The 14242-nt window shown below is 42.1% G+C and overlaps 1 protein-coding gene across 8 annotated transcripts in view; it reads right to left on the reverse strand.

Moving 5' to 3' along the window:
* Nucleotides 1-453, reverse strand: part of ahcyl2b (adenosylhomocysteinase like 2b) — a 95388-nt gene extending 94935 nt beyond the window's left edge. For all 8 annotated transcript variants that reach the window (XM_060842736.1, XM_060842741.1, XM_060842738.1 and 5 more), the window contains exon 1: nt 60-453. In XM_060842736.1, the coding sequence (XP_060698719.1) occupies nt 60-344 (285 nt within the window). In that variant the 5' untranslated portion in view covers nt 345-453. The remainder of the gene's footprint in view (nt 1-59) is intronic.
* Nucleotides 454-14242: the final 13789 nt, after the last annotated feature.

A 14242-nucleotide genomic window follows, 5' to 3' on the forward strand; every position in this document is an offset into this window, starting at 1 on the left:
AAGTGAGTGCGGTAAGTGGTCATGGTAGAGTTTGCCGGTCAGGTTCAGCTTCCCCTCACCTTCTTCACGGTCCGTGGGGCTTCCATGACGGTGCCGTCCGCGTTGAAAGTGTCTCCGTTCTGTGTGGCCTCAGTGGATTTCATCGCCGACTTCGAGTCCTTCGGCATGGTGTTGCTGAGGGGTGGCAAATGATGCTGTTTGATTTCCTCCGCTGAGCTCGTCGCCGTGGGCTCCCCGTCTTTTGTTTGAACGTTCTTCCTCTCAGCGTTCACCTTATCCAAGGCCACAACTGCCTCCTTCAATTCCACTTCGGCCATCTTTGCTGTGACCACCTGAAGCGACATTTTTTTCTTAAATCGCCGAGCGCGCCTTCTCGCTCTCCCCAACCGCACCCGTTCCTCTCAAACTCCAGCTTTGCTTCTCTGTCGCTGCACTAACAGTGTTCACGTTGCGCATGCCCCGCGCCGCCACTTTATTACCACCGCCTCCTCTCTTGCCCCCACCCCTGAGAGTGCTGTAGTTTCTTTCTACCTCCATTCTTACTATTTGCGCCGATAATGCAAGCCAGAAGGACTACATTTCCCACAAAGTACTTCATTGGCTGTTAAATCCTTGCGCAAAGGTTTCTGGGTAGTTCAATTCCTTTCCATCTGAGTCGTACAAAGACGAGAGTGCAGGAAACTACATATCCCAGAATCCCCTCTGCTGATATCGATGAATATCGTTTAGGTCGACAATGTGATGGAAAGTGTAGACTTTCTTGTTGTCTCGCCTCCCCGAGTGTCCAAAATCGCTCTTCCAGAATGTTGGATGTTATGCTTTGCTATTCCGTTGATGTTTTAGAGTTATTCAACTGGTATTAGTTTAACTGCAGTCTTTATCTGTACAATTAAAAATCACACAACATCAGGGTATAATCCAACAGGTTTGTTTGGAAGTACCAGCTTTTGGAGTGATTAGATTAGATTACTTTTAGATTAGATTACTTACAGTGTGGAAACAGGCCCTTCAGCCCAACAAGTCCACACCGACCCAGCGAAGCGCAACCCACCCATGCCCCTACATTTGCCCATTACCTAACACTACGGGCAATTTAGCATAGCCAATTCACCTGACCTGCACATCCTTGGACTGTAGGAGGAAACCGGAGCACCCAGAGGAAATCCACGCAGACACGGGGAGAACGTGCAAACTCCACACAGTCAGTCACCTGAGGTGGGAATTGAACCCGGGTCTCTGGCGCTGTGAGGCAGAGTGCTGCTGCTTCATCAGGTAGCTTTGGAGCAGGATCATAAGACACAGAATTTATAGCTACTGAAACAATATATTGAACAAACCTTGATGCATGTTAAGTCTTTCATCTTTTAGAATAGGTTGCAGGTTTTTGTTGATTTAATATGTAAATCCCAGAACTACTTTTAAGGCAATCTCGACATAACTAAAGGTTTTATAAAGCAAGTGACATCTCAGTGCATTAAAGGGGAAATGTTAGAGTCTCTGTATCCCAATTTTGAGTCAGACTGATTCTTACCTCACATCTTTAATGCATTGTCTGAGCTGTCACTTTTTAAATTTCTGATTTTTTAACTTTATCCACCCCAGTCCAACACTGGTACCTCCAGCTCATGCATCTAAACAATGACAGGCTGATGGCTGAGTATTCTTCTGTTGCTTTTAAGACAAAATTAGTCAGCAGTTCTAATTGTTACACTAAATGTAATGATCTCCTGGGAATAAGTTAAAAGATATTGAAATTTAATACAGCAGTTTATAAAGCCAAAGCAGAATTTACTGCCAATTAAGTGCCTTTTGAAGTGTCTGCTCTTGTAATGCAGGGAGATGTGGAAACATTCCTAACTTAGGTGTCTGCCTAGGATGGCAGTAGAAACAACTTTTTTAAAAAATTCATACAGTAGAAGTGAGCTCTACTGGTAAGGCCAGCATTTGTTGCCTATCATTGTACTTGAGAAATTTGTGATGAGTCTCCTTCTTGAGCTTCTGAAGTCCATATGGTGAATGCAGACCCACATTACTGTTAGGGAGAAATTTCCCAATTTTTCACTCACTGGCAGTGGAGGAATGAGAGTAGCCCCATATGGTGCTTATGTGGCTTGAATGAGTGCTTGTAAATGGTAAATGTTCTTTTGTGCCGACTGCCCTTGCTTTTCTTGGTAGTGAAGGTTGTAAATTTGCAAAGTGCAATTGTAGCGTGTGAATAAATGAGTTTTTTTTGTTGTTGAGACTTAAGTATTGGATAACACACTGTTCCTTGTTGAACAGTACTGCTCAAATATCTGGGGTAAGGCTTAATGTACAATCCTCAGAGGTGAGGGTACAATGGGCTGAGCTAAAGTTGATGCAGCACAACTTGCTCGTTTCGAGGTTCTAATGACAGTAATAAAGATTGTGACAGCAAAACATGTGGTTTTTGAACCATCATATGAAATGCAAGAAATGATTATAGGCTTCAAGACACTCCTGTGTTCAGTGTCTTTTTCTCTGCTCCACAGATGATCACTATTGTATCAGGTTGGTCTGGGATTCAAATGACATTGAGTCATAGAGATATACAGCATGGAAACAGGCCCTGCGATCCAAACCATCCATGCTGATTGATATCACAATCCAATCTAGTCCCACCTGCCAGCACCTGGCCCAAATCCGTCCACACCCTTCCTATTCATGGGCAGCACAGTGGCACAGTGGTTAGCACTGCTGCCTCACAGTGCCTGAGACCCGGGTTCAATTCCCAATTCAGGCGACTGACTGTGTGGAGTTTGCACGTTCTCCCCGTGTCTGCGTGAGTTTCCTCCGGGTGCTCCGGTTTCATCCCACAGTCCAAAGATATGCGGGTCAGGTGAATTGGCCATGCTAAATTGCCCGTAGTGTTAGGTAAGGGGTAAATGTGGGGGTATGGGTGGGTTGTGCTTCGGCGGGTCGGTGTGGACTTGTTGGGCCAAAGGGCCTGTTTCCACACTGTAAGTAATCTAATCTAATCTAATCATATACCCATCCAAATGCCTTTTAAATTTTGCAGTTGTACCAGCCTCCACCACTTCCGGGGCATGGATAGGATAAATAGACAAAGTCTTTTCCCTGGGGTGGGGGAAGTCCAGAATTAGAGGGCATAGGTTTAGGGTGAGAGGGGAAAGATATAAAAGAGACCTAAGGGGCAACTTTTTCACGCAGAGTGTGGTACATGAATGAAATGATCTTCAGACAATGGGGAGATGTACTGACATTTGACATAAAGAATTCTTTATCAGAATACAGTGCTGTTGAGGTCCAATTTCCCTGCCCTTGGACTGATTATATGAATAATATGTTATTCTTTAAATGCCTTACCCCATTACCTCACTGATTATTCCTTAGATCATCTAACAGGTTTTTGATTTTGTTTTTGTAGTCCCTTTCTACATTGTCTCTCCCCAGTTTCTCCCAGTGTTTCTCAACATTATCAATGCCTGTCCTGTGTTATTCTTCAGTTCCGTTGAAGCATCACACACAAAATGTCACAATCTGTCCGTTCTCCTGCTGACTGTCAATGCTGTGTAGTTTCAACATTTTTTATTTCTTTTGCATAATTGTTGCTCAGTTAATATTCACATTGGACTGTTTTTTACTTTCAACCACGGGTGGATTTGGAGGGGGGGAGATTAGTGAACAGGATAGATAACTGCCTCTACAGTTAAGTTTACAAGAAAGAAAGAACATATATTTATGTAGACTTTCACAATTTCAGGACATTCCAAACAGCTTCATCGCCAAGGAAGTGTAGCTCCTGTTGTAAATGTCTGGCAGCCACCTCATTTACAGCTGATACCAGATGCTATTACAGCTGTTATTGAGGACCAGTCTTTGTACTGTTCTGTTTTGAAATTAAGATTTTTTTTAGTTGAAGTGGAACAACTAAGATATCAGATTATAGAGCAGATAGTTCAACAGCACATCACAATTGTAACTACACTGACCTGGTAGATTCCAAATTCAGTTATAATGCAAGACTCTTAACAACCAAGACTTGGGAAAAACCTTTCAGGACGGACACAAACACACTGAAAATGGTGTGGACCGTCAAGGCTATATCACTGTACACACACTTCCATTAAGGTGAAATATAACTGTGAGCTAGACTGTTCAGCTACAAATGGTTAAATATGCAAATGGAGTTTCAACGGTACAGCAGCAGACGTTGTGAGTACTTTCTGACAAATGAAGGAGTGTATGATTGTTAAGGATGGAAAATACATGCTGGCTTTGCCAATAATGCCCACATCCCATTGAAAAGTAATTGAAAAAAATCAGTTTATTTTGACCCTGATTTTCTACAGTAATGTTAGTGAAACTGTTACCACTCCCCATCACTGCTCCCAAAGCTGACAGCAATGTTGAGCCCACATGTACAGAATAATGCAGAAATCAAGAAGTTTCTTTGAGCCTAAGCTCCATCATAAGCTGTAATGTGGAGTGTTATAAGAAATGCTCTCTCCTAGTTCTGCTAGGAGCTGCTTTGGACAGGGATATTGCCATTTTTTTTGTAATATGGGACTTAATACTATTAAGTGGTGAAGGAATAATCATGTAAATGTCGTTAGCCAAATTGGCACATACTTGAGTCATAAGTAATTTCTTACAATATAACTAATAATTGGTGACTTTAGTTTAAGACTAATTATCATATTACACTTAAGAGACATTGGCATTTCCTAAGGAATACTGGGGTAACTAATGTACGTCACATGATTGTTAACAGTAGAGGTAAGACTACCTGACCCAAAAAGCTAGAACATACAGCTCGAGCCAACTAACTTCTGTGGTGTAAACTGTGTGATTTATACATCTTTTTATATATAGACATATAATTTATTGCAGGTTTGAGTTCTTGGATTGTGGATTTGAGAGACTTTTTTTTTGCCTGTGTGCCTGAGGTTAATAATTGATTTTGTAGGTATGCCTGCAGCTATGGTGCTTTGTTTTATGAAGATTTTTGAGGCCTGGCTTTATAATGAATAGCTTTTTGTATACATTGGTCAAGTTTTACGACTGACCAAGAAAAACAAACTCCAGTTAGGTCAGGTGAATGTTTTTAGTTTAAGGGAAAAACCCATAGCTTAGAGAGTGTGTTTTTCAGTTTACTGAGTTGGAGCAGTCCTGTGAAGTGTTTTAAATAGGGTAGCTTTATAAAGCAGTGTTCCTGAGAAATGAAAGATATAGTGAACCAGCTCACTTTAGAGTGAAGAGTTATGGAGTCATACAGCATGGAAATAGATCCTTTGGTCCAATTATTTCATGCTGAGCATGTTCCCAAACTAAACTTAAGTGCAAGCAGCAGCGGAGGTAGGATGAACTTGGAAGACTGCAGATAAGGTAAGGCAGTTTTTATTAAAATTACTTACCGGTAGCGGGCAGCGGTGTTTTTCTTTTTCACAGAAGGAGCGGAAGCAGCGGAGGAAGTGACAGGGACCAGAGGTGTAGCCGGGAAGGTAAGCAGTGAGTATAAATACTCCCCCTTCGATGCCAACGGCCATTTTAAGTGCGAGCAGCTGCAGAGAAGGAGCGGGAGCAGCGGAGGAAGTGACGTGGACCAGAGGGGCAGCCGGGAAGGAAAGCAGTGACCATACATATCAGCAAGGCAGCTAAACCCAAGACTCTACTACTGTAGTGTCTCCCACCCGCCCTCCTCCTCTAACCTAGTTAATAAGTAGGAAGAGTGGGAGTGACACCAGGGGACTGCCGGTAATATATCTGGGCAGTGGCTGAACCCGAGACACTACATGTGCTGGATATCAAGGGCGGCACGGTGGCACAGTGGTTAGCACTGCTGCCTCACAGCGCCAGGGACCTGGGTTCGATTCCCGCCTCAGGCGACTGACTGTGTGGAGTTTGCACGTTCTCCCTGTGTCTGCGTGGGTTTCCTCCGGGTGCTCCGGTTTCCTCCCACAGTCCAAAGATGTGCGGGTCAGGTGAATTGGCCATGCTAAATTGCCCGTAGTGTTAGGTAAGGGGTAGGGGTATGGGTGGGTTGCGCTTCGGCGGGTCGGTGTGGACTTGTTGGGCCGAAGGGCCTGTTTCCACACTGTAAGTAATCTAATCTATAGGAGGGGGAGGATCCAGTTGTTGTGGCCCACATTGGGACTGACAACATAGGAAAAGCTAGGGTGGAGGACCTGTTTGGGGATTATCAAGCACTAGGAAGGAAATTGAAGTACAGGTCTTCAAGGGTCTTAATCTCCGGATTACTGCCTGAGCCACATGCCAATTGGCATAGGGATAAGAAAATTAGGGAAGTAAACACATGGCTAAGGGATTGGTGTGGGAAAGAGGGATTCCATTTCATGGGGCACTGGCATCAGTTTTGGAACCGGGGGGATCTGTACCGTTGGGACGGTCTCCACCTGAACCGATCTGGTACCAATGTTCTAGCGAAGAGGATAAATAGGGTGGTCAGTAGGACTTTAAACTTCTGAGTTGGGGGGAAGGGAAAGTGAAAGCGACAGGGAGTATGGAGTTCAATGGAAAGATAAGCAGGAGGATAGCATGTATGCAGGTGGATTTAACCTTGAGGCAGATTAGGAATGCAACAAAAAGGAAGGATAACTTAGGACATCTTATGACTTCTAATATCTCTAATGATAAGAATTTTAGCATTAAGGCACTTTACCTGAATGCTCGTAGCATTTGTAACAAAGTAGATGAACTAATGGCACAGATCATCGTGAATGATTATGATGTGGTAGGCATCACAGAGACATGGTTGCAGGGGGTTCAGGACTGGCAGTTAAACATCCAAGGATTTACAACTTATCAAAAAGACAGGGAGGTGGGCAGAGAGGGCAGGGTGGCCTTGTTAGTTAAGTACAAAATTAAATCTATGGCACTGAATGACATAGCGTCGGATGATGTGGAGTCTGTGTGGGTGGAATTGAGGAACCACAAAAGCAAAAAAAACTATAATTGGAGTTATGTACAGACCTCCTAACAGTGGTCAGGACCAGGGACGCAACATGTACTGGGAAATAGAGAAGGCATGTCAGAAAGGCAAGGTCACGGTGATCATGGGGGACTTCAATATGCAGGTGGACTGGGTAAATAATGTTACCAGTGGATCCAAAGAAAGGGAATTCTTGGAATGCTTACAGGATGGCTTTTTGGAACAAATTGTCATGGAGCCTACAAGGGAGCAGGCTATTTTGGACCTAGTGCTTTGCAATGAACCAGACTTTATAAAAGATCTTAAAGTAAGGGAACACTTAGGAAGCAATGATCATAATATGGTAGAGTTCAGTCTGCAGTTTGAAAGAGAGAAGGCAAAATCGGATGTAATGGTGTTTCAGTTAAACAAAGGTAATTATGAGGGCATGAGAAAGGAACTGACGAAAATCGACTGGAAACAGAGCCAAGCAGGGAAGACAGTAGAGCAAAAATGGCACAGTACAGAGGTTCATCCCCAAGAAAAGAAAGATTATCCGGGGAGGGATTAGACAGCCATGGCTGACAAAGGAAGTCAGGAAATGTATCAAAGAAAACGAGAGATCCTATAAAGTTGCCAAGAGCACTGGGAAATCAGAAGATTGGGAGGCTACAAAAACAAACAGAGGATAACAAAGAGAGAAATAAGGAAGGAGAGGATTAAAAATGAAGGTAGGCTAGCCAGTAATATTAGAAATGATAGTAAAAATTTCTTTCAATACATAAGAAACAAACAACAGGCAAAAGAAGACATTGGGCCACTTCAAACTGATGCTGGAAGGCTAGTGATGGGAGATAAGGAAATAGCTGGAGAACTTAATAAGTACTTTGTGTCAGTCTTCACAGTGGAAGACATGAGTAATATCCCAACAATTAAAGGGATCAGGGGGCTGAGTTGAGTATGGCTGCCATTATAAAAGAGAGAGTGCTAGAAAAGCTAAAAGGTCTTAAAATTGACAAATCTCCTGGCCCCGATGGGCTACATCCTAGAGTTCTGAGGGAGGTGGCTGAGGAAATAGCGGAGGCAGTGGTTGAGATCTTTCAAAAGTCACTGAAGTCAGGGAAAGTCCCGGATGATTGGAAGATCGCTGTTGTAACCCCATTGTTCAAGAAAGGATCAAGGCAAAAGATGGAAAATTATAGGCCAATTAGCCTAATCTCGGTTGTTGGTAAAATTCTAGAATCCATCGTTAAGGATGAGGTTTCTAAATTCTTGGAAGAGCAGGGTCAGATTAGAACAAATCAACATGGATTTAGTAAGGGGAGGTCGTGCCTGACAAACCTGTTGGAATTCTTTGAAGAGGTGACAAGTAGGTTAGACCAGGGAAACCCAGTGGGATGTGGTCTATCTAGACTTCCAAAAGGCCTTCGATAAGGTGCCACATGGGAGGCTTCTGTGTAAGGTGAGGGCCCAAGGTGTTCGAGGTGAGTTACTGACATGGATTGAGGATTGGCTGTCTGACAGAAGGCAGAGAGTTGGGATAAAAGGTTCTTTTTCGGAATGGCAGCCGGTGACAAGCGGTGTCTCGCAGGGTTCAGTGTTGGGGCCGCAGCTGTTCACGTTATATATTAATGATCTGGATGAAGGGCTGGGGGTATTCTAGCGATGTTTGCCGATGATACGAAGATAGGTGGACAGGCAGGTAGTACTGAGGAAGTGGGGAGGTTGCAGAAGGATCTAGACAGTTTGGGAGAGTGGTCCAGGAAATGGCTGATGAAGTTCAATGTGAGCAAATGCGAGGACTTGCACTTTGGAAAAAAGAATACAAGCATGGACTACTTTCTAAAAGGTGAGAAAATTCATAAAGCCAAAGTACAAAGGGTTCTGGGAGTGCTAGTCGAGGATTCTCTAAAGGTAAACATGCAGGTTGAATCCGTGATTAAGAAAGCGAATGCAATGTTGTCATTTATCTCAAGAGGGTTGGAATATAAAAGCAGCGATGTGCTACTGAGACTTTATAAAGCTCTGGTTAGGCCCCATTTGGAGTACTGTTTCCAGTTTTGGGCCACATACCTCAGGAGGAACATATTGGCACTGCAGCGTGTCCAGCGGAGATTCACACGGATGATCCCTGGAATGGTAGGTCTAACATACGAGGAACGGCTGAGGATCCTGGGATTGTACTCATTGGAATTTAGAAGGTTAAGGGGAGATCTAATAGAAACTTACAAGATAATATATGGTTTGGAAAGGGTGGACGCTAATAAGTTGTTTCCTTTAGGCGGGGAGACTAGGACCCATGGGCACAGCCTTAAAATTAGAGGGGGTCAATTCAGAACAGAAATGTGGAGACATTTCTTCAGCCAGAGAGTGGTGGGCCTGTGGAATTCGTTGCCGTGGAGTGCAGTGGAGGCCGGGATGCTAAATGTCTTCCAGGCAGAGATTTATAAATTCTTGATGTCACAAGAAATTAAGGGCTACAGTAGAGTGCAGGTAAGTGGATTTGAAATGCCCATCAGCCATGATTAAATGGCGGAGTGGACTCGATGGGCCGAGTGGCCTTACTTCCACTCCTATGTCTTATGGTCTAAACTAGTACCATTTGCCTGCATTTGGTCGGTATCCCTTCAAACTTTTCATATTCATGTACTTATTCAAATGTCTTTTAAATGTTGTAACTGTACCTGCATCCACCACTCGTCTGACAGTTCATTCCACATGTACCACTTTGTTTCTTTTAATAAAAAGTTGCCCTGATGTCCTTTTTAAAACTTTCTCCTTTCACCTTTAAAAATATGCCCTCTTTTTAACTCCCACCCCACCCTACCCTAAAAGACCTTTGCTATTGATATTCATCTTATCTCTGATACTCATGATTTTATAAACCTCTGTCACCACTCAACCTCCTACATTCCAGTGAATAAAGTCCCAGCCTCTTTATTCCTTATAACTTTTATAGCCTCCATTCCTGGGAACATGCTGGTAAATTTTTTCTGAACCTTCTCCAGTTTAATAATGTCCTTTATAGCAGGGCAACTAGAACTGCACAGTGTACTCCATAAGAGGTCTCACTAACATCCTGTACAACCTCAAAAAGTACACCCAACTCCTCTACTCAAAGGTCTGAGCAATGAAGGTAAGCGTGCTAAATGTTGTCTGAACCACCCTGTCTACTTGTGATGCAAATTTCAAAGAATTATATACTTTAGTTCTACAGCACAACACAGAGCCCTACAATTCATTGTACAAGTTCTATCCTTGTTTGATTTACCAAAATGTTAATCCCAAACCAGAAGTGATGGGATAAAACCATACTTTTTATTTCAGTATGCTTAAGCAGATGTATAATAGCTCCTGGAGGAAGCTATCTGCAGTTCCAGTCTAAAGGTTTCAGTCCCAATTGAATTAAGCTACCAAGACGTTAGAAAAAAGGCACTCTGGTGTGAGTATTATACAAGTGGTGTTTTTGGGTACTGTAACAGGGATGTGTTTTCAAATCATAACAATGTTTTGGAATTAATGGAATTCTATTTATATTGTGTTTTAAAAGCTTCAAATTTGTATTACAAGTTGATTTGCTTTCTTCTATTGTACCTTCATTTCTTTTGTTAAAAACTTCTTTTTTCTTGGTAAAGCAAAAACTGCAACTTAAGGCAGCACGGTGGCTCAGTGATTAGCACAGCTGCTTCACAGCGCCAGGGACCCGGGTTCAATTCCAGCCTTGGGCTGAGAATATGTATAGGGTATAAACAGGCAGGGAAAGAGTTTTGAGTTTTGTGAAACAAGAGGTTCAGCTGAGCATGAATCGGATCAGATAAGAACTTATAGTTAACAATGGGGTGTTGGAGGCAAGGGTAATGGGTTAACAAGGCGAAAAGTCTTCATTATGTGAAGCCAGTTATTTGTTGTGTAACAGCAGATGGCTTAATTTTTATTATTGATACTCATTGATTGTAACGGTCACCCAATTAATATGTATGTTGCCGTATCTGGATGCTCCTCCCTGTAAAATGACTATATAGTTCATTGAGAAACTGCTGTTCCAGAGAAGACCGTGAACTCATGTCTCTGTGCACATGGGTGATCGTTCTCTCTCCCTCCATGGCCCAGAATAAAGATAGAGGTAAAACTACTGTGTCTCTGAGCGTTTTGCTTCGACTGATGGGAGAAGCGGGACAACAATATTGGTACAGTCAGCAGGATCCAAATGAATAGTTACGAACGGACAGTGTCAGAAACATCAGTGACTTGAGGCAGATGGGCCCACAAGATAAGATTTTAAACCTTGGTCCCTCTCGATATTCCTGTGTGCTGGAGACATTCAATTACTCACTATTCTATGGATTCCTCTAACGGTAATTAGTTCAGTCAAGAGACACAGTTTCACAACTGAGCTGGCAGGTAGAGGTTAGAGTCCTCTGTGCTGCATTCGGTGGTGGGGGGGGGGGGGGGGGAGGTGATTGAGATTGAGTCTTCTGTGCAGTACTGGGGTTAGAGTCCCCTAGGGTGGGGGGGGGGGGGGTGTTGTGATTGAGGTTCAAGTCCTCTGCCGGTACTGGTGAGAAAGTCTATAGACTTTCAGAGTAGCCTGTTAGAGCTCACGAAGAGCTGATATCCTACTCTATTAGTAAATAAAGAGGATGACTAAAATAAACTAAACTGTCCGTAAGAGGTTTTTTATTTCAGACTACCAAAGAGTACAATCTCATGGACAAACCATGAGAGGCTTATAGGTTGAGTCCAGAAGGGATTCCCTGCGCCATCTCAAATCTGTACTTTAATACTGGGGTTCAAGTCCACTGGGGTGGGGATTTGTGTTTGAGGTTCGAGTCCTCTGCATTGTACTAGGGTTTGAGTCCCTTGGGGTGGTGTGATTGAGGTTTGAGTCCTCTGCGTGGTACAAGTGTTCAAGTCTACTGGGTGGGTTGATTTGAGGTTCAAGTCCTCCGCACTGTGCTGAGGTTCAAGCTCACGTTATTTGAACGAGGTTCGAATGCCTATGAAGAGTAAAGTGAGAAAGGGATTAAAGTCCCCTAGTGGCAAAATTTGCATCTCTACAAGTCTTTGTTCTGGAGGAAGAGAGTAGCTTGGATTGTGGTGCCATGTGGTCCACTGCGAGGGCTTTCTCTTTTTGTAAGAGTAAGTTCAGAGAGAGGATGCTAAAAGAAAATGAGAAAACACTGACATTAAGGCTGTACTAACACTAGGGTTAAAAAGTAAAAGTTTCAATGTACATTGTGCCATGCTGTGATGTTTAAAAACTTTGATTTGTTAAATTACAGGTTCAGAAAATCCATTTAAGTAACTATTTTGCCTTTTTGAATCAGGATCTCAATTCAATGTGTTTTGTGGGCTTTGTAATGGGGCAGATTTCATTATTACATTGAAATTGTAACATGATGTCCTTTTTAAAATGATCAAACTTTTCACCTTAAATCAAGCTGATTGAGTGCCTTGTGCCCCTGATTTGTTTGAAGTTGTACAGTGTTTGTTTTTAAAAAAAAAACAGTTGTCAGTGGTCATGCTTTAGCCAGATGAGAGTATTGTATTAAAATATCTTTGCTGTGTTTTAGTGCAGAATGTTCACAAAAAGAAGAGTGTATTTTTAATTTGATGTTTTAAGATTCTAGAGAATATCAGAACTTGAGGTTGAGCTGTTTAAATTCTGTCAATTATTGTTAAAACTTTATTGGCCCTCTTCATATTGCAAAGTCAAAGAATGTTGATCTCTACCAAAATTGCCACCCTAATTTTGACTGTTTCATTTGGGAAGTTTCATCTGAAGAAAATATTTTAAAATATTCAGCATTTGTTTCCCACAAATATTTGAGATTTAAATCTGAACTGAAACTGCCTTTTCAGTTGCTAAAGCACGGGAATCATTTTGCTGTTTTCTTGTTGTTCTAGACTTTTGAAATACTTTTCCTGACAGCTTTCACATTAGCCAAGTATCAATTTGTTAAAGGAAAATAATTTTTGAATAACCTGAATGGGGTCTCCAGAGGGTTTGATTTTAGGACCATTGATTGTTGTTTACAAATTACTGAATTGTTTCAGCAGTACAGTTTAGGAATTTATGGATTGTATAAACTTGATAATGTCATAAATATTGAACAGAGTAACAGACTTCAAGACGACTGAGAATGTTGAAATGGGCAGACACAATTTAGTGTAGTTAAATGTGTGACTGTCTTCATACTGACAACCAGTAAGGAAGAAATGAGAGAGGAAATGCAAAGATACTTTCAGCAGCTAACATCATCTCTAGAGTTTCTCCATTCATAGGTAAAGCATGCTTTTGGACCAGTACAACCTGATCCAACAGATTCAATCAGCTCCCCAGTCAAAGTGAAAAGTTAACAACAGTGAAGTGGAGGTCGGTATGCTTTTTGTCAGTGGCCTTCCTGCGAACATTAAATCACGTGAGCTTTACCTTGTCTTTTGATCACTTAAGGGATATGGAGGTTTACTGGTCAAGCTAACATCACAATAGCCAGTTGACTTTGTTATATTTAACAGAAGAGCGGGAGCAGGAGCAGCAAAGAATGCTGTATTCTCCTAGCCCGCAGCTGCAGCTGCTGCACTGCACACTCAGATGCGCTGATATCCTCCATCTGAAGCATCTTTGCAAGGACGGAAGTCTCATCAGTTTTGTGAAACATTTAACTACCCTGATCCAATAAATCAGATTTCTCTGTGGAGTAGTGTGCAATGGCAGACTGAATTTTGTTTTCAGGTTGGACTTTACTCAAAGAGATTTTGGAGAACTGGCTCATTTCCACCTGATTTGGAGGGGATGGAGTGGTCACTAAGGACTGTGTATTTAAGAAATTTACTGGTGAATTTTTTCCACATGGGAGGATTCTTCAAACTCTAATTACTGTAATAGACTAGTAATGTTTGTTGTTTATAATCATTGTATGCTGTGTATCAATAACTTGCTTAATACTGGCTGTCAGAGTTTTTTGAAAGCTGATAGTGTCATTGGTTATCATGAAATGATAAAAGGAGGGAATGAGAATCTGTATAGGGGATAAGCAGGCAGGGAAAGAGTTCTGAGTTTTGTGAAACAAGAGGTTCAGCTGAGCATGCATCAGATCAGATAAGAACTTATAGTTAATAATGGGGTGCTGGAGGCAAGGTAATGGGTTAACAAGTTGGAAAAGGATTCATTATATAGACCCATTTAACAAGATGAGGTAGCATTCAGTATGTAATGTCAGTTAGCAAGGTGAAAAGTATTTATTATGTGAAGCCAGTTATTCATTGTGTAACAGCAGATGGCTTAATTTTTACTATTGATACTCGTTGATTGAAATGGTCACCCAATTC

This window comes from Hemiscyllium ocellatum, chromosome 23 (genome assembly GCF_020745735.1).
Source record: "Hemiscyllium ocellatum isolate sHemOce1 chromosome 23, sHemOce1.pat.X.cur, whole genome shotgun sequence".
Taxonomy (NCBI): Eukaryota; Metazoa; Chordata; class Chondrichthyes; order Orectolobiformes; family Hemiscylliidae; genus Hemiscyllium; species Hemiscyllium ocellatum.